Source organism: Scardinius erythrophthalmus (genome assembly GCF_964197995.2).
Source record: "Scardinius erythrophthalmus genome assembly, chromosome: 16".
NCBI classification, from domain to species: domain Eukaryota; kingdom Metazoa; phylum Chordata; class Actinopteri; order Cypriniformes; family Leuciscidae; genus Scardinius; species Scardinius erythrophthalmus.
The window spans coordinates 26,926,215-26,950,088 of record NC_138236.1 but is presented as its reverse complement, the minus strand read 5'-3'; the positions used below and the strand labels follow the sequence as shown (position 1 = coordinate 26,950,088).

Below are 23,874 nucleotides of genomic sequence, written 5' to 3'. Positions count from 1 at the left end.
AAGCGAAGGGTTGCTGGTTTAGGATGATACTGTCACTAAGGTTGCCAACTGTCCCGAATTAGGCGGGACGTCCCGTATTTTGGGCCTAATTTGCGTGACCTCCCGTGTCCCGTTTTTTGACAAGCTGATAAACCACTGACTGATACAACAGCAACAGCAGCAGTGCTGACTACGACACTTGAGAATGATCACCGACACCTGTCATCATCCAATCACAGCTTTTTTTAATCACTGTTTTGAGACAAATCATTGTTTGATTTGCGAACATCCTCTGCCGTCTGGTCGCTTCCGCTTCAAGCCGGACTCGTCTCGCGCTAACGGTAATTTCCTTTCACTGTCCACGTTTTGATTTCGGCTAATCAATTTTGGCGAATGCAAACAACGTGATTATTGTTCATGAGTCTAACATCCATGTTAAAAAAGCTTGAAAAAAGCAAGAAAACATGTAATCTACCTGAGGGAATAATATGCTCAAAAAACATTTCTGATTATTATTAATGTTTTAAAGCTTTTAGAAAGTACATAGAAAGCTTTTGTAACATTATCTTAACTGTCACTTTTGATTAATGTAATGCATCCTTGCTGAATAAAAGTAGGCAATTACTTTCTTTTTTTTCCCAAAAAATAATCTTACTAACCCCAAACTTTTGAACTGTAAGCCTAGTGTATAATGTTAAAAAAGCTTTCTATTTTAGATAAATGCTGTTATTTTGAACTATGGTTTGTTTGTAATGTGACTTTTTTCATGTATGACATTAAAATTATTTTTAGAATTAAATACATAAATAGGTTAAGCAATACAAATGTGTTTATGTCTGATAACCTTTTAAACACAAACTTAACTGCAGACACTGAAATGACGTACACTGTGTGATACAGTACAAATAATTTGAGTGTCCCTCATTTTCCTATAAATAACCACGATTGTCCCGCATTTTCCTTTTCTGAAGTTGGCAACCCTAACTGTCACACACACACATGCAGGAATACAAACAAACGCAAGCATGCACACACACTGACATCCACACGCACAGACACACACCCATACACACACATACAAATCCACATGCACAGACACACACACACAAACAAACACGCGCACACACATGTACGCACGCATACATACAACCACAGACACACACACACAAACACACACATACACAAACACACAGACAGACATGCACATACTACTATCTTTTTTAGGTATATACATAAACACGCAATACAGCCAAATTGCTCCACGTCATTTATTTTTGTGGAAAGCCAGTGTAGTCCTGAGCGGCGGTCATATTTTGTACCGCCATGCGGTACATCTAGTTGTTGATAGTCACAGTTAAAAGTCAATATAGGCAAGATGCACAGCATCTCCAAACAAGCTCTGTTGTTGCACTTTACACATACTGTATCACTGATTTTTTTTCCATGTGTGGTTTGGTGTGCATACATTTATGAATTATATGGACTTCTTGTAACATTTGGTTATTAGGTGTCCTTTTGGAGTCTTCAGGTGTCCTTTTTTCGAAAGACGCCTACATTTACTTTGAAAAAAGCTGGCAGAACATACAGTTTTGTGAGAATCATCCTTCAATCTGATAGTTTACTTTGCTGGATATAGGAAATGATGACAAAATAAACGCATTAAACAAGATAAATGATGTATGCTTAAAGGGAGAGTCACCCAAAAAAATGTATTATCACATGATTTACTTACCCTCAAGTCATAGGTGTATATGACTATCTTCTTTCAGAAGAACACAATTAGAGTTATATTAAAAAATGCCCTAGCTCTTCCTAGCTTTATAATGGCAGTGAATGGGGGACAAGACTTTGAAGCCCAAAAAAGTGCATCCATCCATCATAAAAGTAATCCATACAACTCTAGGGGGTTAATAAAGGCCTTCTGAAGCAAAGCGATGGGTTTTTGTAAAAAAATAAAAAAAAATCCATATTTAAAACTAAAAGACTAATTAGACTAAAATAACTAGCTTCCAGCAGACGGCCTACACAAGTTGACTGACTCCAAAAGAGTAAGCCACGATGTTGGAGTAGCGTGAGCTTTGACACCTCTCGCGGTTCAGACAAATAGAGCTAGGCAACAAACTCCAGCTCCTCTTCTCTTATTTCGAAATCCTTTTCTCTTTAAAAATTTGAATTTTAGAATTCGTGACCAGTGTTTTGTTTTGCTCTATCCTCTGCGCTTCTGCGTTCGTCAATACATCATGTGTCAGGTCAGGGGTTATTTTTTCGCCATAAATCGAGGCCTACGGCCGTCTGTCGGAAGCTGGCTATTTTAGTTTATAAAGTTTTAAATATGGATATTTTTCTTACACAAACGCATCGCTTCAGAATGCCTTTATTAACCCCCTGGAGCTGTATGGATTACTTAGATGCACTTTTTTTGAGCTTCAAAATCTTGTCCCCCATTCACTGCCATTATAAAGCTTGGAGACATTTTTTTAATATATCTTCGATTGTATTCGTCTGAAAGAAGAAAGTCATATACACCTATAGGATGATAAATCATGGGGTAATTTTCATTTTTGGGTGAACTATCCCTATAATTCCACAATAAGTATGCGATTAATCACAATTAACTATTATGGTAACACTTTACAATAAGGTCTCATTTGTTAACATTAGTTAATGTATTAACTAACATGAACTAACAATGAGCAATTCTTTTGTTACAGTATTTGTTAATCTTTGTTAATATTAGTTAATAAAATTTCAGCTGTTCATTGATTGTTCATGTTAGTTTACAGTGCATTAACTAATGTTAACAAATACAGCATTTGATTTTAATAATATATTAGTAAATGTTGAAATTAACATTAATAAAGGCCGTAGAAGTATTGCTAATTATTAGTTTGCGTTGAGTAGTTACTAATGTTAACTAATGAAACCTTATTGTGAAGTGTGACCATAACCATGATTCCTGACTTGTGGTCCTTTCCTGATCGCCTCTCCTATCGCTTACTGTCATTGCTTCAACTTCCCAATCAATAATAAATGCAAAAAGACCATAATAGCCTTTGAAGTGTCTGAAGTAACATCCCTCGGTATGAAGTTATAGTCCCTGATGTAACGACAAAAAAATAATAATAATGCCATTATTACTACACAGTGAACAGAGTCTACTGTCTTGATATTAAACTTTCTTTGGAGGCCAAACTAAACTGGATTTTCCCTCTCCAATCAGAGTGCAGCCAAGTCTCTGAGTCTCAGTATAATTCAGATGCGGTCCCTTCATCCTCATGAGCCCTGAGAGGACATGAAAGGAAGCCATGGACTCTAATGAACAAGAAATCGCTAATGAACAAGGAGAGAGAGGTTTGTGTGACTTCTTTGGCCATCTCAGCAAGCTAGTGAGCCGTAAGAGACATTAGCTACAGCCTCACATCCCCTTTAATCCCAATCCCTCAATACTGCTGCCCTTCCAGTTCACAATCTGCCCTCCACACAGAGGTTTGGGCCTGTTTGCTGTAACAAGCGAAGGGATTACCGCTTACCGAACATTTGAATTGTGTAAATGTGCTGAGGCGAGTGTATCCCAAATCCCAAAGCGCCTTATTGGTCGAAACTTTTAGCAGAAAAAAGACTAATACTGATGACAAAGGATGAGTTGTTTAACGTATATTCCAGCCTATTCAGCTCTATGAAGATTATGTTAGGAATCAGTCTGTTTTGGACATATAGCTCACGTGTCATCCAGAGAGCTGTGGTTGAAAAAGTCTATTATGCACACCAAGTCTGCATTTATTTGATGAAAAATACAGTAAAAACAGTAATATTGTGAAATATTATTACAATTTTAAAATTTTTATTTTAGTATATATATAAATATATATACATATATTTAAATCAGCATTCATTACTCCAGTCTTCAGTCACATGATCCTTCAGAAATCATTCTAATATGATTTGGTGCTTAAGATATATTTCTTATTATCATCAGTGTTGAAGATCGTGATACACTTCCATTCAAAAGTTTGGGGTAGTAAGATTTAAAAAATAATAATAATGAATTAATTTAAGAATACTTTTATTCGGCAAGGACACAATAAATTCATCTAAAGTGGCAGTATAGACATTTATAATGTTACTATAGACTTAAAAAAAATTGTCATTTGAACTTTCTATTCATCAAAGAATCCTGAAAAAGTGGTTTCTACAAAAATATTAAACTGCAAAGACTCTTTTCAACATTGTTAATAATAAGAACGAAATGATGCATGAAAATCCTGTAATTTATTTTACTTTCTTAAATTCTTTACTCTAGTTAGTTAAAGATCAAGGTAACCTCAAACTACTTAAAGAAAGAAAGAGTTCTTTTCAGGCTGTATCATTGTAGTGTCATTGTATAGTATCAGAGAGGGGAAACTTTTATGAATTACTCCAACATTGCTTCCTCACTGTTTGTACTGCCAAGGCTTTCTGTTGAATGTGACCTGTCACTATAGATTGGACAGAAAAAAAAAAAACATGAATGTTCTTGAGAGCTGAGATGTACTCTCAGCCACACTTTCTGAGCAAGAAAAGTGCACTTAAAGCTTTTAGCTGTTCTTGTCAATAAAAGAAGAAATAAAAGGAGGCTGTTTTTAAGGTAGTAATAGATGGAAGTGTAAGACAGTGTTATGAATATTTCCTCTTTAATATAGTGTATCACAACAGGGAAATATATCAACCATTAGCCATACCTCAGATAAAAAAAAAAAAAAAAAATATATATATATATATATATATATATATATATATATATATATATATATATATATAATAGACATTATTTCTATTTAATGTATTATATGGGATTAGTAGGTCAAACACTGTTTTTTTTCTAGTTTCTAGTAAGAAACTGTTCAGAGGGACATCTGCCATGGTAACGCATGTATAATTGTACTTAATACTTATTTTATTTACTCCATCCTGCTGCTCAAAATATGTGGGGCAAATGATGTACTAGACTCAGTCTGACATCATTATTATGACCGCCGCTAGCGTAGCTAGCGAAAGCGGTCATATAGGGATTGTCAAAGTTTTTTTTTTTTTTTTTTTCGTCACCTTACTGAATTTTTCGTCAACGATACCAGGGACACCGAAACACCGGGGAACATGAAATTTGGTGGGCATGTAGCCCCACTAGACTTTTAAGGAAAAATTTCGTTTGGTCCCCGGGGCCCACTCCCCCCCCCCGCGCTGGGCCCCCCCAAACCCCAAAAAATGCAGTTTTTCCTAAATAACTACCTGAACCGTGGCACCGAGGATGAAGAAATTTTTATGGTATGTTGGTCTACTAGACTTTTACGGAAAAATTTCATTTGGTCCCCGGGGGCCACTTCCCCCCCCGCGCTGGGGCCCCTGTAAATTTTTCGTCAACGATACCAGGGACACCGAAGCACCGGGGAACATGAAATTTGGTGGGCATGTAGCCCCACTAGACTTCTAAGGAAAAATTTCGTTTGGTCCCCGGGGGCCACTCCCCCCCCGCGCTGGGCCCCCCCAAACCCAAAAAATGCAGTTTTTCCTAAATAACTACCTGAACCGTGGCACCGAGGATGAAGAAATTTTTATGGTATGTTGGTCTACTAGACTTTTACAGAAAAATTTCGTTTGGTCCCCGGGGGCCACTTCCCCCCCCGCGCTGGGGCCCCCGTAAATTTTTCGTCAACGATACCAGGGACACCGAAGCACAGAGGAACATGAAATTTGGTGGGCATGTAGCCCCACTAGACTTCTAAGGAAAAATTTCGTTTGGTCCCCGGGGGCCACTCCCCCCCCGTGCTGGGCCCCCCCAAACCCAAAAAAATGCAGTTTTTCCTAAATAACTACCTGAACCGTGGCACCGAGGATGAAGAAATTTTTATGGTATGTTGGTCTACTAGACTTTTACGGAAAAATTTCGTTTGGTCCCCGGGGGCCACTTCCCCCCCCCCCGCGCTGGGGCCCCCGTAAATTTTTCGTCAACGATACCAGGGACACCGAAGCACCGGGGAACATGAAATTTGGTGGGCATGTAGCCCCACTAGACTTCTAAGGAAAAATTTAGTTTGGTCCCCGGGGGCCACTCCCCCCCCCCCGCGCTGGGCCCCCCCAAACCCCAAAAAATGCAGTTTTTCCTAAATAACTACCTGAACCGTGGCACCGAGGATGAAGAAATTTTTATGGTATGTTGGTCTACTAGACTTTTACGGAAAAATTTCATTTGGTCCCCGGGGGCCACTTCCCCCCCCGCGCTGGGGCCCCCGTAAATTTTTCGTCAACGATACCAGGGACACCGAAGCACCGGGGAACATGAAATTTGGTGGGCATGTAGCCCCACTAGACTTCTAAGGAAAAATTTCGTTTGGTCCCCGGGGGCCACTCCCCCCCCCCCCCGCGCTGGGCCCCCCCAAACCCAAAACAATGCAGTTTTTACTAAATAACTACCTGAACCATGGCACCGAGGATGAAGAAATTTTTATGGTATGTTGGTCTACTAGACTTTTACAGAAAAATTTCGTTTGGTCCCCGGGGGCCACTTCCCCCCCCCCCGCGCTGGGGCCCCCGTAAATTTTTCGTCAACGATACCAGGGACACCGAAGCACCGGGGAACATGAAATTTGGTGGGCATGTAGCCCCACTAGACTTCTAAGGAAAAATTTCGTTTGGTCCCCGGGGGCCACTCCCCCCCCGCGCTGGGCCCCCCCAAACCCAAAAAAATGCAGTTTTTCCTAAATAACTACCTGAACCGTGGCACCGAGGATGAAGAAATTTTTATGGTATGTTGGTCTACTAGACTTTTACGGAAAAATTTCATTTGGTCCCCGGGGGCCACTTCCCCCCCCCGCGCTGGGGCCCCTGTAAATTTTTCGTCAACGATACCAGGGACACCGAAGCACCTGGGAACATGAAATTTGGTGGGCATGTAGCCCCACTAGACTTCTAAGGAAAAATTTCGTTTGGTCCCCGGGGCCACTCCCCCCCCGCGCTGGGCCCCCCCAAACCCAAAAAATGCAGTTTTTCCTAAATAACTACCTGAACCGTGGCACCGAGGATGAAGAAATTTTTATGGTATGTTGGTCTACTAGACTTTTACAGAAAAATTTCGTTTGGTCCCCGGGGGCCACTTCCCCCCCCGCGCTGGGGCCCCCGTAAATTTTTCGTCAACGATACCAGGGACACCGAAGCACCGGGGAACATGAAATTTGGTGGGCATGTAGCCCCACTAGACTTCTAAGGAAAAATTTAGTTTGGTCCCCGGGGGCCACTCCCCCCCCCGCGCTGGGCCCCCCCAAACCCCCAAAAATGCAGTTTTTCCTAAATAACTACCTGAACCGTGGCACCGAGGATGAAGAAATTTTTATGGTATGTTGGTCTACTAGACTTTTACGGAAAAATTTCATTTGGTCCCCGGGGGCCACTTCCCCCCCCGCGCTGGGGCCCCCGTAAATTTTTCGTCAACGATACCAGGGACACCGAAGCACCGGGGAACATGAAATTTGGTGGGCATGTAGCCCCACTAGACTTCTAAGGAAAAATTTCGTTTGGTCCCCGGGGGCCACTCCCCCCCCCCCCCGCGCTGGGCCCCCCCAAACCCAAAACAATGCAGTTTTTCCTAAATAACTACCTGAACCGTGGCACCGAGGATGAAGAAATTTTTATGGTATGTTGGTCTACTAGACTTTTAGGGAAAAATTTCGTTTGGTCCCCGGGGGCCACTCCCCCCCCCCCCGCGCTGGGGCCCCCGTAAATTTTTCGTCAACGATACCAGGGACACCGAAGCACCGGGGAACATGAAATTTGGTGGGCATGTAGCCCCACTAGACTTCTAAGGAAAAATTTCGTTTGGTCCCCGGGGGCCACTCCCCCCCCCGCGCTGGGCCCCCCCAAACCCCAAAAAAATGCAGTTTTTCCTAAATAACTACCTGAACCGTGGCACCGAGGATGAAGAAATGTTTATGGTATGTTGGTCTACTAGACTTTTAGGGAAAAATTTCGTTTGGTCCCCGGGGGCCACTTCCCCCCCCCCCCGCGCTGGGGCCCCCGTAAATTTTTCGTCAACGATACCAGGGACACCGAAGCACCGGGGAACATGAAATTTGGTGGGCATGTAGCCCCACTAGACTTCTAAGGAAAAATTTCGTTTGGTCCCCGGGGCCCACTCCCCCCCCCGCGCTGGGCCCCCCCAAACCCCAAAAAATGCAGTTTTTCCTAAATAACTACCTGAACCGTGGCACCGAGGATGAAGAAATTTTTATGGTATGTTGGTCTACTAGACTTTTACGGAAAAATTTCGTTTGGTCCCCGGGGGCCACTTCCCCCCCCGCGCTGGGGCCCCCGTAAATTTTTCGTCAACGATACCAGGGACACCGAAGCACCGGGGAACATGAAATTTGGTGGGCATTTAGCCCCACTAGACTTATAAGGAAAAATTTCGTTTGGTCCCCGGGGGCCACTCCCCCCCCGGGCTGGGCCCCCCAAACCCAGAAAAATGCAGTTTTTCCTAAATAACTACCTGAACCGTGGCACCGAGGATGAAGAAATTTTTATGGTATGTTGGTCTACTAGACTTTTAGGGAAAAATTTCGTTTGGTCCCCGGGGGCCACTCCACCCCCCCCCCCCCCCCCCGCGCTGGGGCCCCCGTAAATTTTTTGTCAACGATACCAGGGACACTGAAGCACCGGGGAACATGAAATTTGGTGGGCATGTAGCCCCACTAGACTTCTAAGGAAAAATTTCGTTTGGTCCCCGGGGGCCACTCCCCCCCCGCGCTGGGCCCCCCCAAACCCAAAAAAATGCAGTTTTTCTTAAATAACTACCTGAACCGTGGCACCGAGGATGAAGAAATTTTCATGGTATGTTGGTCTACTAGACTTTTACGGAAAAATTTCGTTTGGTCCCCGGGGGCCACTTCCCCCCCTGAGCTGGGGCCCCCGTAAATTTTTCGTCAACGATACCAGGGACACCGAAGCACCGGGGAACATGAAATTTGGTGGGCATGTAGCCCCACTAGACTTCTACGGAAAAATTTCGTTTGGTCCCCGGGGGCCACTCCCCCCCCCCCCGCGCTGGGCCCCCCCAAACCCAAAAAAATGCAGTTTTTCCTAAATAACTACCTGAACCGTGGCAACGAGGATGAAGAAATTTTTATGGTATGTTGCTCTTAAGGGCCCACATCAACCTAGCCCATAATCACTCATTTGTGATTTGCGCCCCTCCCATAAAAAATGAAAATGCAATATTATTCTGCTTTAATCGCCCCTATCTTCAGTGGAGATGTTCAGAACTGCACCATATTTCATGTGTATGATTAACTTGACATCCTCTGGGGGTATCCTCTGCTAAGTTTTGTAGAATTTCATCCATGGGGGGGTATAAAATAAATTCATTTATGTGCACATTTAGTGACTGTACACTCATCGGCCTGTAGATGGTGCTGTTGAGCGAAGGGTTTCTGGTTTAGGATGATACTGTCACACACACACATGCAGGAATACAAAGAAACGCAAGCATGCACACACACTGACATCCACACGCACAGACACACACCCATACACACACATACAAATCCACATGCACAGACACACACACACAAACACACACGTGCACACATGTACGCACACATACATACACGCACAGACACACACACACACACACAGACACACACATACACAAACACACACACACATACACACACACACACACACACACACACACACACACACACAGACAGACATGCACATACTATTACTTTTTTTAGGTATATACATAAACACGCAATACAGCCAAATTACTCCACGTCATTTATTTTTGTGGAAAGCCAGTGCAGGCCTGAGCGGCGGTCATATTTTGTACCGCAATGCGGTACATCTAGTTCATTTCGATTCAATTCACATTTATTTGTATTGCACTTTTCACAATACACATCGTTTCAAAGCAGCTTTGAGGAAAATGCATGTGTCTACATTACAATGTAGAGTAATCTGATATCAGAGGTGACTGTGTTCAAGTAATGCTTTTTAGAAATGTACATATACAAATCACGCAGTTTGCTAGGCAGAAACAGTGAGTTCATTGAAGTTATTATTACAAGTTGTGAACATAATGATTACAATATATAGAAAATGTAGCATCGGTGCATGTTGATTTAGAGTTTGCATTATGAATTATTGTGGTTGGTCAAGTAGCCAAGATTATGCAGACACTTAATATGTAGCCTATTGATCTGCAAGTATCCTCTTGTAAACAATGTTATAAAACTTTACATTTACCTCAGAAAAGCAGTTCAATGTCCAAAAACTCATTAGTCGTCTAAAAAAATGAACTTAGTGCACAGTGCATAGATTTAGCCAAATGCTCAGCATTTACTACCGATCAGCCGCACTGCACTGACAAAACTACGCATAAAATAATCGCAGCCTTTGCCAAATCGCGGTTTCATTACGATTAATCGTGGAGCCATAAATAATTCATCAATTAACTACTCAATTATCAGTGTCGGCTACAAAGATGAAGTTGATGACTCTGATTGTCATCTCCGCAGCTAGTGGATGTGCCTATAGAGAGAAATGCAAGTTAAGTTAAACGTCATGTAGTGCTGTACTAATTTATCTTCCAGACAAACACTTGGGTATGCGCCCAATAATAGTGCACATTTATCTAGGTTAATGATAATGTTAGAGCCAGAGACCCTAACGTTAGGCTGCTGCTTAGATGTTTCAAATGATAAGCCATGTTTGAGGTCGATAAATGATGTGCAAACATTTGGATTTCCGGACCGATATACTGTAATTGCCACAAGAACCAGCCGTGTTTATGATCGGTCCCTCACGGACTGCTTGACTTTGCCACTTCCTGTGTTTTTTTTTGTTTGTTTTTTTCCTGTGACTAACCAACTAATTACAGTTTGGTTGACGAAGCATTTTCTTATTGACTAACGTTTACGCGACTATTAGCGGATAGACCTAGTTTATTATTCAGCTCAATTAGTTTTAATTATGAAGCAAACTCAGTTTAACATTAAAGAAGGTTTACAGAAGACAATGGTCTCATTATTCAGCTTAAGTCAGGTCAGTGTTGATCCAATTTGGTTCAATAACAGTGCAGAGTTCATTATATTATGAATCAAGCTTAATTCAGCTGTAAGAAGCTCTACAGAAGGCAGTAGTGTTATTATTAAGCTCAAGTCCATTCACTGTTGATTCAGTTCATTATCCAGTGCAATTTAGAAAGTCCAGTCCAAGTTTCGTTGTTATCCAATGGTGTCAGTACAGTCAAATTGATAATATTACTGAATTTGAAGTGTCTATTATAACGTATATCTGACTGAAATGGCTTCTCAAAATGGCAAGGCATTTGTCCATCTGGAGTTGATTGGATCGTTGTTGTTATTTTCTAATTTGTTAATTATGAAAATATAATAAAAGCTCACTGAGGTGATACAGAGAGCAGACACAAAGAAGTTATCACGCTATTCTTATTTTATGAGCAAAATATCTCACCACTTACTGGTCCATCCAGGTCGCTTTTAATCGCAATCCCATGTATGGTACACAACTGACCCCGTTTGATGCAAGACAGCAGTTTACTGTCATCTTTGCAGGAATGTAATGTGAAGATTGTACAAAGTCATATTTATCTTAACCAACACTGCAAGTGAATAGCACATAGCTGACACATGCTGGTATAACCATAGATATCTTTAGGTACAATATACATCGCATGACTAAACGCGTCATCATCTTTGAGTACCATTATTGTCACAGTCCACACTACAATGAGAAAACAGCATTTTCAAATGTATCCGGATCAATGTAGACGTAGCCTGTGACATCAAGATGAACTGGTTTTGTTAAACAGGCTATTTTCAGCACACTCCCAATATTAAACGTTTCCTCATTGTCTCTCCTGCAGTTTGTGTGTGTGTGTGTGTACTATATTTATGTATGGACTGAAGGTTCCTGATGAATGCACGACCCCTCCACTCCTCTCCCGAGGCTCTGTGCGGAAATAAAGTGGAAAAAGTAATGATTCCAGGCCTTGAAAATTCTTGCACAGCCTGTGGAGAGGCTCGGAGATTCCCCTGAGACAGACATACCCTTCTCTAGCTTTCTGTCAGCCAGTAGAGTTGGCCAGACCCCTCTTTCTCTCTCTTTATCTCCCTTTCTCGCTCTCTCTTTCCCTCCCAAGCCTCGCTCAGACCTCTAATTAAAACCCCCATCGATTTTTCCCCTCCTTCTTCTGCCTTCTTTCTGCTCTTCTTTGTCTGTTTATCATGTTTTTAATCGGCCCCTGGACCTGAGCTCGCTGTAGGATTAGACAGTGTCTTTGACCCTAGAGTGGAAAGACCTAGACAACACCGTCCCTACACCTCCGGCCTTAGCCAGCTCCCCCTGTTGGCCTCACCCAGCCTCGGGTGTCCACCCTGGGGGAGAGATGAGAAGGGCAGAGCCTTGTCTCTCTCTATCTGGCAGCACCTCTGCCCTCTCTGGTTAGATTCACTCTCCACACCTGAAAATAGCAGACGCTTACACAAGAGTGGAAGCACTTTTTCCTATTGCTGGTTTTATAGCAGACATTTTTTGCCTCATTGGAAGTGCTATATAGTCTTGCATTAAAGCGATGAGCAAGGCTTATGTTTCAGTGATTTGATCATGGTTTTGAGAATTAAATGGCAAAATTACTAACTATGCTAAAATCATTGTACTGCATAGTCTTGAGTGGCTTATTTTGTTTACAAAATGGCGGCAACAGCAATACAAGTAACCAATGAGAGATAAGTAAATAAAACTAGAATAAATAGTTGGCACAGAAGTGCCTCTGAAACTGGTATTTACTGTAGGTGTCTGTACACTGACTGTTTAAAGCTGCTCAGAGGTAACATAAATGTATTTATTTTAAATTGTATACTTTTTGGGGCTAAGGTGGGCATAATTTAGTCTGGATTTTATGCATTATTATTTCACATAATTTTGAACAGGCACAGAGCCGCCTTACATTATCTGTGTAAAGATGCCTTTTGATAAGTAACTCTTAAAAAGTAATCTGATTACATTACTGATCACTAAATACTTTAAAACACATTTTTAAGATAGCATTAATGATATTAGTATTTTAGAAATATGATCATATTTAATAATATTATTTTTTATTATATATTATTATTATTAATAATAATACAAATTATGTTACTCATTACATTATTGAAAATATGATCAGATTTCAAATTACTTTCATGTTACTTTCTAAAACCTACAAACACTTTCAAACCAGAGGGCAAATTGCTTGAAACCAATGTATGTGTGCAGATACGTCTGCTTGTGTACCTCAGCAGTGTGAGTCTCATTCTATGATAAATTCCAGATCACCTTTGAGCTTACAGTGGTTGAACGTTCTTTAATGAAGAACTTGCATTTCACAGAAAACTTTTACATTTTTCCACTCAACATATTGCACTTAACCTTGCATTCCTCTGTCGCACTAGAGATGTATGGTCTTAATTCATGTTTTAAAATGAATTTTATAAAATAATACCTTCAAAATGTGTGTAACCCAAACCCATTAAATATGTAATTAGTACTTGGAATGTAATTAATAGTCAGTGCCTGTAACCTTTTAGACTACTTAAAAATACAGTATAATTAGATTACAGTCACTAAATACTGTACTTTGTATTCCATAACACCCTTCATTGCCCCCCAAGTCATATGTCATTCAGGTCAATATATGATTCCTTCTTCAATGTGAATCTATGGATTTTTGTTGTTGTTGGCGTATTCACTGTATCATCCACCCAGCCTGATCATTTAAAACAGTGTCTCTAAAACTTTTTTCACTCCAAGGCCCCCTTGGTCCGAGAGAATATTTAAGCTAATATGTACTTCTTTTGTATTAAAACAAATAAACTCAAAAATATTATGTCATTTTTAATAGTTCACCCAAAAATGAAAATTTGCTGTTAATTTACTCACCCTCAGGTCATCCAAGATGTAGGTGACTTTTTTTCTTCAGTTGAACAGTAAAGAGGATTGCTGAAACCATGATTCTTGGTGATTTTGTATAATGCAAGTCAATGGCTACTGTCACTTTGAGGGTAAAAAAAAAAAAAAAACACATACAGTGACAACAAAATTAATACCCATGGCCCCTAACAATACATTAAGGTCTTATGTAGAGAAACAATCGGTCTGTGCAAGAAACTGAACATTATTTACAACATTATTACCTGTAATTGCACACTAATGGCAGCCTGGAGTGCGAGCTTCCTGTCGCGTAATGACATATCTAGAAAGATCCAGCAAGATCCACTAATAAACAATTCAAACTGTGTAGAATTCAGGTTATACGTGGTCAGTTAAATCCACTAATTTACACAGAGCTTTGATTCATTCAAAACGTCTTCATCCAAACTGATTGTAACATTTTATAACAAAAATGTTTTTGTGTTTTTTTCAGATATTTGGAGATTTTAATAAGATGTTCTCTTTTTTTAGGAGCATCAGAATAACACAGTTGGCGGCATGATGCAGAACGCCATGGCTCTCCTCAGCAATTTGATTGGACAGAAGGGCACGGACCTCCGACCGTTCTACCAGCAAGGTGCAGTGCATCTGAACGTCACTTGCTTTGATATATCGGCCCTGCGGTTTCTAGCCTTCTCTGAACCAGAAAGCACAAACCCACACAGTCTTTTCACCCAGACACTGCCACACACATGAAAAGGGCCTGCATTCAGAGAGCTGCCCTTGTTTTGTTTTGGAGTGTTTTCATTCCATTACCAGACCCTTATTGCTCTCATCTCGCTGTCTGACTCTCGCGTGTGACTCTGATGGAGGGGGAGGGTGTTCAGCTGCCTTTTTAAAGGGCTTTCACCAGATACTGCTGCTTTTATCAGCATGGACTCTTGTGTGGTGGCCCTGTAGCCCACATCTACTTAGTGTCCCACCCCTCTAGCCCTCATATCACCCACCATCCAGGCTTGGGCATCTTAAAAAGCCGCCTCTCTCTTTCTGTTTATATCTGGTGCTATCTGGCCTCTACTCATTCTCTCATCTGCACAAGTTGCTGTGTGTTGTCTCTCTGTTCATGACCATGCAAGGCTGTTTTTTTCTTTCTTTCTTTCTTTTTTATTCCCCCCAGCCTGCCGTGTGAATGCCCAGTCTCACCCTGACGCTTTCAGCTCCCTGTGCTGAATTATTGAGTAATGGATTCCTATAGCCTTACTTATGTTGACAGTTTTGGACCCGCATGCCTGTCTTCGCCGCACGCTAAAGCGAGATGGACGCTGAAGTGTGCGGGGGTGTGTGTTTGTGTGTGTCGTGTTTGTGTTTTTTCAAAAGGAGATGAGTCAGATTCACACACACACTTCACATTCAACATGGTTTGAAGAGGGGGCACCTTGGTAAAAAACAGTGTGTCGGTTCACACTTAAGTGCTCATGTGGTTCTAGAGAAGGTGAGATTCACGTTGACTACGTTAAGTAACACGTTCTTAGCACTCACCTCAGAAAGAGAGCTGTAGCTGGGATGGGTGACCATGAGTTTACCAAGCAAAACATGTCACCGGTTCTACATCCTTGTTGTTTCTTTAATACAATTATTTTCAACCAAATCAGATTTTATGGTTATAATTCGGACTATAACTTCAGGATTTGGTCCAAAAATCATATTACGAATATTTTGAAAATTTGGATCTCATAGCTGCTACTTAGAAACTTTTTGCCACAAGTGCAGGTCTTGGTGGCAATTTGCAAGTATGTTTTAAAGGTCCTGATATACTTGATGATGAAGTTCTTTCTTTTATATATTTTCGTTCTTTGCTTAGAAGTAAAAAAAAGTTTGAAATATGTGAACAGCAATATACTGTTAGGGGCTGTTTACACCTGGCCACTTCATGCGTTTTCTGTGATCGGATAGCTATCCGATCGTGAAAAGACCAGGTGCACATGCCCTCTGAAACGTTTTTAAGATGGATTTAAATCCAATCGCTCAAACCACTTCAGGAGGTGGTCTGGGCTGTATTACAGACGAAACTGGGCAAGTGTAAATGTGGCTTTTTAAACCACATATGTAAATTTTACTCCTCCCAACAATGCTAAAAAATAAATGTATGAGAGCGTGTTATAGTCTATATGTCATTTTATATCCAGATATTACGACGCTACTGCAACACGCATCACCGCAGATGAGCAGCTTAGCATCTATTCATCAAGCCAACGTGCAAACTGTTGCAAATCAAAGTGAAAGTAAGTCGCAGACGCTTAACACACAATCAGCTTCATTAAAAGTAAAGAAACGAAATGATCTTACCAGTGCTGTTTGTCGCTCTCTCTTATTGCGGTCTTTGATTTTGAAATTAGCTGATGAGCAGTAAAATGCAGCTCATATCTGTTGCTTTCGGTGACTTGAACTCCATTAAATCTGCTTATATCATGGAAATTGAAGATTGGATTTCTATCCCTTTCGCGAAAACACATTTATGTGACCAGGTGTAAATGGAATCGTTTTGATAAATCAGATAGCTATCCGATCTGAGAAAATGCATGAAGTGGCCAGGTGTAAACAGCCCCTTAGTGAACATCCTGACGGTGAATCATATATATATATATATATATGTTGCATTGAAGGCATGCGAATGGTCATGTTTTTCTGAACAGACACATTAGCAACATTCATTCAAATAAAATGTTTATTGCACCAAATTTGCTAAGTAACTTCTATTTAGTTTGTAACTATTTAGTTTTTACATAATTTGGTTGCACAATTTGTTCTTAAGTCAAGACTAAACTAATAGGTTATTAGCAGGACTTGACTGTATTTTTTTTGCCCTCCAGCCACTGTGGCAAGTGGTTTTCCAAAGTTACTATGGGAAAAAACAGCCATATACAGTAGATATTTTTTATATTATCTCATAATTTGCTGCTGTCACTTTAAGACCGGATGCACGGATCCATTACTGTTACACTTGCGTTTTCTTTCTCAACTGTTAATGTTCATTAAAAACATAACTGACTGTGTTTACTTGAATATTCGCCAAGACTGGCATTTTGATGTTATTTTGTGTGTATTTGAGTGTTTAAGCGCAATACGCTGCGGAAAAGAACTCAATTTAGTACTGAGAGGTGGTTTTATGTGTGTGCACTTTGGGTGTGAGCAGAAAATCTGCGAGAATAAGTAAAATTGTGCGCAATACGTGCAATCACACGTCGAAATTCAAGCCCTGTAACACCAGGCATATTTATCCGGAGCAAAAGAAACGAGTGAGTGAGGGGTGACGAGTTTGTTTGTCAACTCGCTGTCAGAGAGATGAGAGAGAGAGAAAAGGCGCAGCTGGTATCGTGTAGCTACTCTGCGGAAAATGAGTATTTGAAGCGTTTCAGATATTTCAGTATCGATATGTAGCCTTTTTAAAAGACTATAATTGAAAAATGGATATATTATAAAATTCAACCCACCAAAGTGGCTAGTGGAAGTGACTACATTACACTATTTGGCGTTTGGTTTGGCGGATGTAAATGTCAAGCCCTGGTTGTAAGCACGCTGTAGAATAACCTGTAGTTATAAAATGTAATTTACATTTTTTTTTATCTAATGAGCAGAGTTCAAAATTGTAAACAGAAGTAATTAAGTCTGCATTTTATTTTGTCTGGTCACAGTTAAAGTTTTTTTGTTTTTTCTCACAAAACTTTCAACAGAAATATGAATTAAAATTCTGTTGAAGTGCCTTATATAATGCAATAAAATAATTAGTCTATTTAAATATGTAAATAATACATTTTCAGGAATAATATCTAAGGAAGTGTGAAAATATCAGTTTCATGGTTTCAGGGAAAGGAGGAGTCAGGGTCCAAACTTAATTCACAAAATAAATTTGGCACAAGGGCTCTTTCCAACATCAACTCAAAAAACTTGCTCATCAGCAGTTTCAACTCAGTCCAGCACATCTCGCTCTCGTGGCAGGTTCTCTCTCTCTCTGCAGCCAGACATCACAGGCTTTTATCCTGTCTCTTGACTCACTGCAAAATGATAACACCAGTTAGATCTTGTAAACCGGAGGAGCGTCCCTTACCACACGTCTCCCGGGCTCACTCTCCATCTGCAGCAAATGCTAAACCACGCCCCCTTGCCACAAAAAGCAATATACTAATAGACCTTTCTCACAATAACCGGAAATACGTAATCGTTGTGGAAGCGGAGTTCCTGTCAAGCGTCAACACACCAGAAAAACAAAAACGCGGGCAAGTTTAAAGTGGATCAAAGAGTCTACACAACTTCATTAACGGATTTGCCAAATATTACATTTGCTGATGTGACGACTCATAGAGGAAAACTCCGTCAACAAAAAGAAAAAACGAAATAAAGGGTAAAAAAATTTCCACACGGAATTTGTCCATAAACATCAAGGTAAGTAGAGAGCGAGGCTAACTGTTACTGAACTGTTAACTAAAATGACACATCATTAGCGTGTCAATAGCTCTTGCTAGTTGCTTGCGCCATTTGTTTATGTTGCCTTGACTGCGGAGGAAGTAGATTACCACGACGATTGCGTATTTCCGGTCACAAATACGGAAGTTGTGAGAAAGGTCTATATTATACTAATATAGCAAACACGGAAATTTGACATTTATGTATTTTAAATGATAGTTTTCGTATACCTGTAAAGTACAAGTTGACAATTAAGATCGGTTTCATGCTAGTAAGCCATTAATAACTTAAGCTATTTGCATAACGTTCTATCTCTAAAAATATAAACGAACACAAATGTTTAAAGGAATGAAGTCTGCCATGCAAAACGTTAGCCCTTGATGAGTTTTGTTATCGGGGAAAGTGCATATTCTGTTTTTCACAGGTTAGTTCCTATCTGTCACCTGCAGTGAGGCTGACCGTAAGCACTCACATACACACACACACACACACACACACACACACACACATCCCAAGCCTTCCAGATAAGTACAGGCCTGTAATGGCTTTTTTTTCTGGTAGATCTATGCACAGCATGCTTCCCCATATCACAACAACCCCTCATGGACCTCTTTTTGTGTCTAAGCGAACCAGGCTGCTGCAGGCTGGGATCAGACGCAACAAACCCTGCCCTCCACACCTGTTTTGTTTTTTTACAGCACAGGGTCATCTACAAGCCATCTCATGCAGCCACCATTGTTATCAGCACTCCTCCTCTCGGAAAGCTCTGACCCAGCACTAAATATAACCCCTACAATTAGCGCTATCTTGCTAATGCCAGCCACCTCGGTCCTGCTCCGCTCTAGAAGGGGGGGGGGGGGGCGCGTAATTGGTTCTTTTAGGTGCGAGCAAGAGAGCATGGCCACGGGACGCAGATACAAGAAGTGGAGGAGGGAGTGAGAGAAAGATGAAGAAAGAACAAGAAAATGTGAGGAAAATAAAGAGAGCTGCGCCGGGGGTTGAGGGTTGATTGAGACGAGGAAAGAGTGAGAAAGACGAGATGAGTTTTATAATTGGTGAGATTTGTTGGGGTGAAAGATAACAGACGTAGAAGGAATAAGCAAGAAGAAGAAAACCAGACTGTGGAAGTGTCAGGATTATGTTGTGTTTTGTGTTCGTTTCATTCCGGTGAGCTTCAGTTTAGTTTAGTCTTAAAGGGATAGTACACCCAAAAATGAAAATTCTGTCTGTAATTACTCACCCTCATGTTGTTCCAACCCCGTAATACTTTCGTTCATCTTCAGAACACAAATTAAGATATTTTCGATGAAATCTGAGATATTTTACTATTTTAACCATGTCTTTACTAACTTTTTGGGTTTGCAAGTTTCGATCCCATAGAAGCCTATGGAGGAGTGATCCAGCTCTCAGATTTCATCAAAAATATCTTAATTTGTGTTCCGAAGATGAATGAAAGTCTTACAGGGTTGGAACAACATGAGGATGAGTAATTACTGACAGAATTTTCATTTTTGGGTGAACTAACCCTTTAAGTTAGTCTCTTGGGTTACTAATTACACTCACCTGAAAAACTCCTAAAACTACATTTCATGACATAATAACAGTAGTATTTTTAAATTACGCAGGTTTTCTCCTCTGTTTATTTATACCACAAAAAATCTTACAAAGCGAAAACAAACACTCACAATGTGAATCTCGTCTACACTCTATGGAACACTTAACATACATGGAACCTTTCCATTCCATTTATATTTATAGTGGAAAAGGGTTCTTTATATGTTTAAAATGTTCTTAACACTCAAAAAAAATGGTTGCTTTAAGAACTGTTAACCTAAAGGTTCTTTGAGAAACCGATTTTCTATGGAAACTCCTTTTTAGAAACTTTGTTTAAGATTGTACTGTACTTTATCTCCCAGTTTGAAATGTATGTCATAAGAAAGCATTTGGTTGTGAATAATTAAGTGAAGTGTCTTCTGAATTGATAAGGGAATGCAGTCTTATGAATAATTATGAGTCGTCATCATACTATAGCGTATCCTGTGAAGTTAACACAATGTGTATTAAACCTGGAAGATGCAATAAAAATATATAAAATAATAGAGCAAAAAGACTTGAGCTTGTCGCCATCCATTCTGCAATTGCCTTATCTATGAAGTATTCATGTAATGCTGCCTTGAATGTTTGACTAAAAGTGGGTATAGAAGATGGCATAGTTACGCTGCCTAACTTTTGGAATGGTCTTTGTGTTGGGAGTACAATACTGCGTTTGATTTTTATAAGAAATCAGATGTCCTATTGCCTCTGAGGCATTTTGACACATAAATGTGTGCCATAAACATCAGGTATATTCCCTTGCTTTTGTGGCACATATCTGCTTTCTGACTGTCGTACGAAGGAGAGAGAGAGGTATTTCCTCATAAAACGTGAACTGCTGACTTGTTTGTTTTTTGCTTTGCTCGTGGAGGCGGAAAAACATCCATATCCTAAAGTCATATTTGCATGACTCATTTTACTGGAAGTAATAGCAATGAATTTGGAACCAAAAGAAAGTAAGTTACATAAATTTAACTGTACAGCTGTAAGCATAAATATTCAGAGTCTGGCAAGTAGCTCTTTGTGTTTGAGACAGCGCTGAAATACTGCTCACAGCTCTGTTAAGACCTATGTATGCATTTCAGTTCAATATATTTGCATACAAATTTCAGAAGTAATTTTTGCACCGTGTGCATTTATGATAATTCACCTAAATTGTGAACGTTCCAGGCTGCAGTTCCAGTTTCATCTGTATTTTCCCTGTATTAAAGGTGACAGCCTTGGCTGTATTTTCTTCGTTCAGCAGTGGATTTGTATTGTTGATGGCATTGCCGCTGTATTCATCTTGCATAATTTGTCAAGCGGCGAATTTCATGCGTGGGTCCTTCACCTCAGATAACTGCAGTACTAATCTCAGATAAACAGCATGATAGCCTCAGGTCTTACTCAACTCCTCCTGATTATTACTGCTGGGACTGGAAGGTAGCTTAACACACACACTTGCTTTCACATGCCATCCCCAAAACACTGGAAATAGTCTATGTTCCAAGTGGCCACTTCACCCTTTGGTGTTTTTTGTGTTGAGTTTATAGTCCCCAGGGTGCACCTATGCAGGAAATTGATAGTACCCCTCTATATTTACTGTGGAGTGTTGTGTTTTCCTCTGTATGTGTAGAGTTATAGGTCCTTCTGTGTGTGGTTGAATGTATTGATCATCTGGTACATGTTTCTGTGATGTATCGTCAGGTTGAATCCCACTTACTTTAGTATAAATCATACTTAAAAAAAATATATATATATATATATATATATATATATATATATATATATATATATATATATATATGAAGAGTTCAGATGCAAAAGCCTCTAAGTGCCATCTGAAATTTTCTTCTAGAATGATCATTTTTATCAAGCTCGTATATTTAAGTTCAGTAATTTTACTTAAATGACAATTAATAGGTAATTTTCATTGCCGTTTAAGTGAAATTACTTGATAGAAATGATCATTCTAGAATCTAGAAGAAAATTTCAGATGGCACTTAGAAGCTTTTGCATCTGAATTCTTTATATATATACAGCGGGGGAAATAAGTATTGAACACGTCATCATTTTTCTCAGTAAATATATTTCCAAAGGTGCTATTGACATGAAATTTTCACCAGATGTTGGTAACAACCCAAGTAAGCCATACATACAAAGAAACAAACAAAAATAAGTTCAGAAATTAAGTTATGTGTAATAATGTGAAATGACACAGGGAAAAAGTATTGAACATATGAAGAAAGAGAGAGGCAAAAAGGCATGGAAAGCCAAGACAACTGCTGAAAACTTACAGTAATTAAAAAGCAATCCAGCCCCCTGTCAGTGGAAATTAATAACAGATGGTTCAGTCCCAAATGATGGCCTACAAAAAGGTCTCATTGCCAAGGTGTCACACAAGACACATCTCATGATGGGTAAAAGCAAAGAGCTGTCTCAAGACCTTCGCAACCTAATTGTTGCAAAACATAATGATGGCATTGGTTATAGGCACCATTCTAAGCTTCTGAATGGTCCAGTGAGCACTTTTGGGGCTATAATACGGAAGTGGAAAGACAATAATTTCACCATAAATTTGCCTCGACCAGTGCTCCTCGCACGATTTGTGATAGAGGAGTGAAAAGAATTATCAGAAGAGTTGTCCAAGAGCCAAGGATCACTTGTGGAGAGCTTCAAAAAGACCTGCAGATAGCAGGTACTGTTGTCTCAAAGAAAACAGTAAGTAATGCACTCCACCGCCATTGCCTGTATGCACGCTCACCACGCAAGACTCCATTACTAAAAAAAAAGCATGTTGAAGCTCATTTAAAGTTTGCTGCACAACATTTGGAAAAGCCAGTGAAATACTGGGAGAATATAGTGTGGTCACATTAGGGCAAAATTGAACTGTTTGGCTGCCATAATACACACCATATTTGGAGGAGAAATGGCAGTGCACATTAACCTAAAAACACCATACAACTTGGTGTTGGCTCTTGGACAACTCTTCTGATAATTCTTTTCACTCCTCTATCAGAAATCTTGCGAAGAGCACTCACTGGTCGAGGCAAATTTATGGTGAAATTATTGTCTATCCACTTCCGTATTATGGCCCCAAAAGTGCTCACTGGACCATTCAGAAGCTTAGACCTATAACCAATGTCATCATTATGTTTTGCAACAATTAGGTTGCGAAGGTCTTGAGACAGCTCTTTGCTTTTACCCATCATGAGATGTGTCTTGTGTGACACCTTGGCAATGAGACCTTTTTGTAGGCCATCATTTGGGACTGAACCAGCTGTTATTAATTTCCACTGACAGGGGGCTGGATTGCTTTTTAATTACTGTAAGTTTTCAGCAGTTGTCTTGGCTTTCCATGCCTTTTTGAGCCTCCCTTTCTTCATGTGTTCAATACTTTTTCCCTGTGTCATTTCACATTATTACACATAACTTAATTTCTGAACTTATTTTTGTTTGTTTCTTTGTATGTATGGCTTACTTGGGTTGTTACCAACATCTGGTGAAAATTTCATGTCAATAGCACCTTTGGAAATATATTTACTGAGAAAAATGATGACGTGTTCAATACTTATTTCCCCCGCTGTGTATATATATATATATATATATATATATGCATAAAATATCTTTGTGCTGACAAACTGCCTGGGAGCTCCTCAGTGGTGAAACTCCTGCTTCTTCAATCAGTGGTGAACCAGGTGGAACAAATCTTCCAGGCAATCTGGGCGTGCCAGTATCTGGCTCTGTTGTTGTCTTTAGACCGCAGTGAAAGGAGCATTTATAGCACCAAAAGACCAAGGAAACTTCAACTTTGTCATCAAGGTGACTGTGCAAGACCAAGCCCTCCAAAAAACTGTGAAGGACAGCCGGTAAGCGCCATATTGGCCATGTTTGGCTAGA

The 23,874-nt window shown here is 40.2% G+C and overlaps 1 protein-coding gene across 1 annotated transcript in view; it reads left to right on the top strand.

Annotated features, from left to right (window-relative positions):
- Positions 1 to 23,874, top strand: part of ulk4 (unc-51 like kinase 4) — a gene marked incomplete at its 5' end in the record, with an annotated part of 224,362 nt that overhangs the window by 125,790 nt on the left and 74,698 nt on the right. Inside the window, one exon of the mRNA XM_081389791.1 lies at positions 14,473 to 14,578. Within this exon, the coding sequence (XP_081245917.1) occupies positions 14,473 to 14,578 (106 nt within the window). The remainder of the gene's footprint in view (positions 1 to 14,472; positions 14,579 to 23,874) is intronic.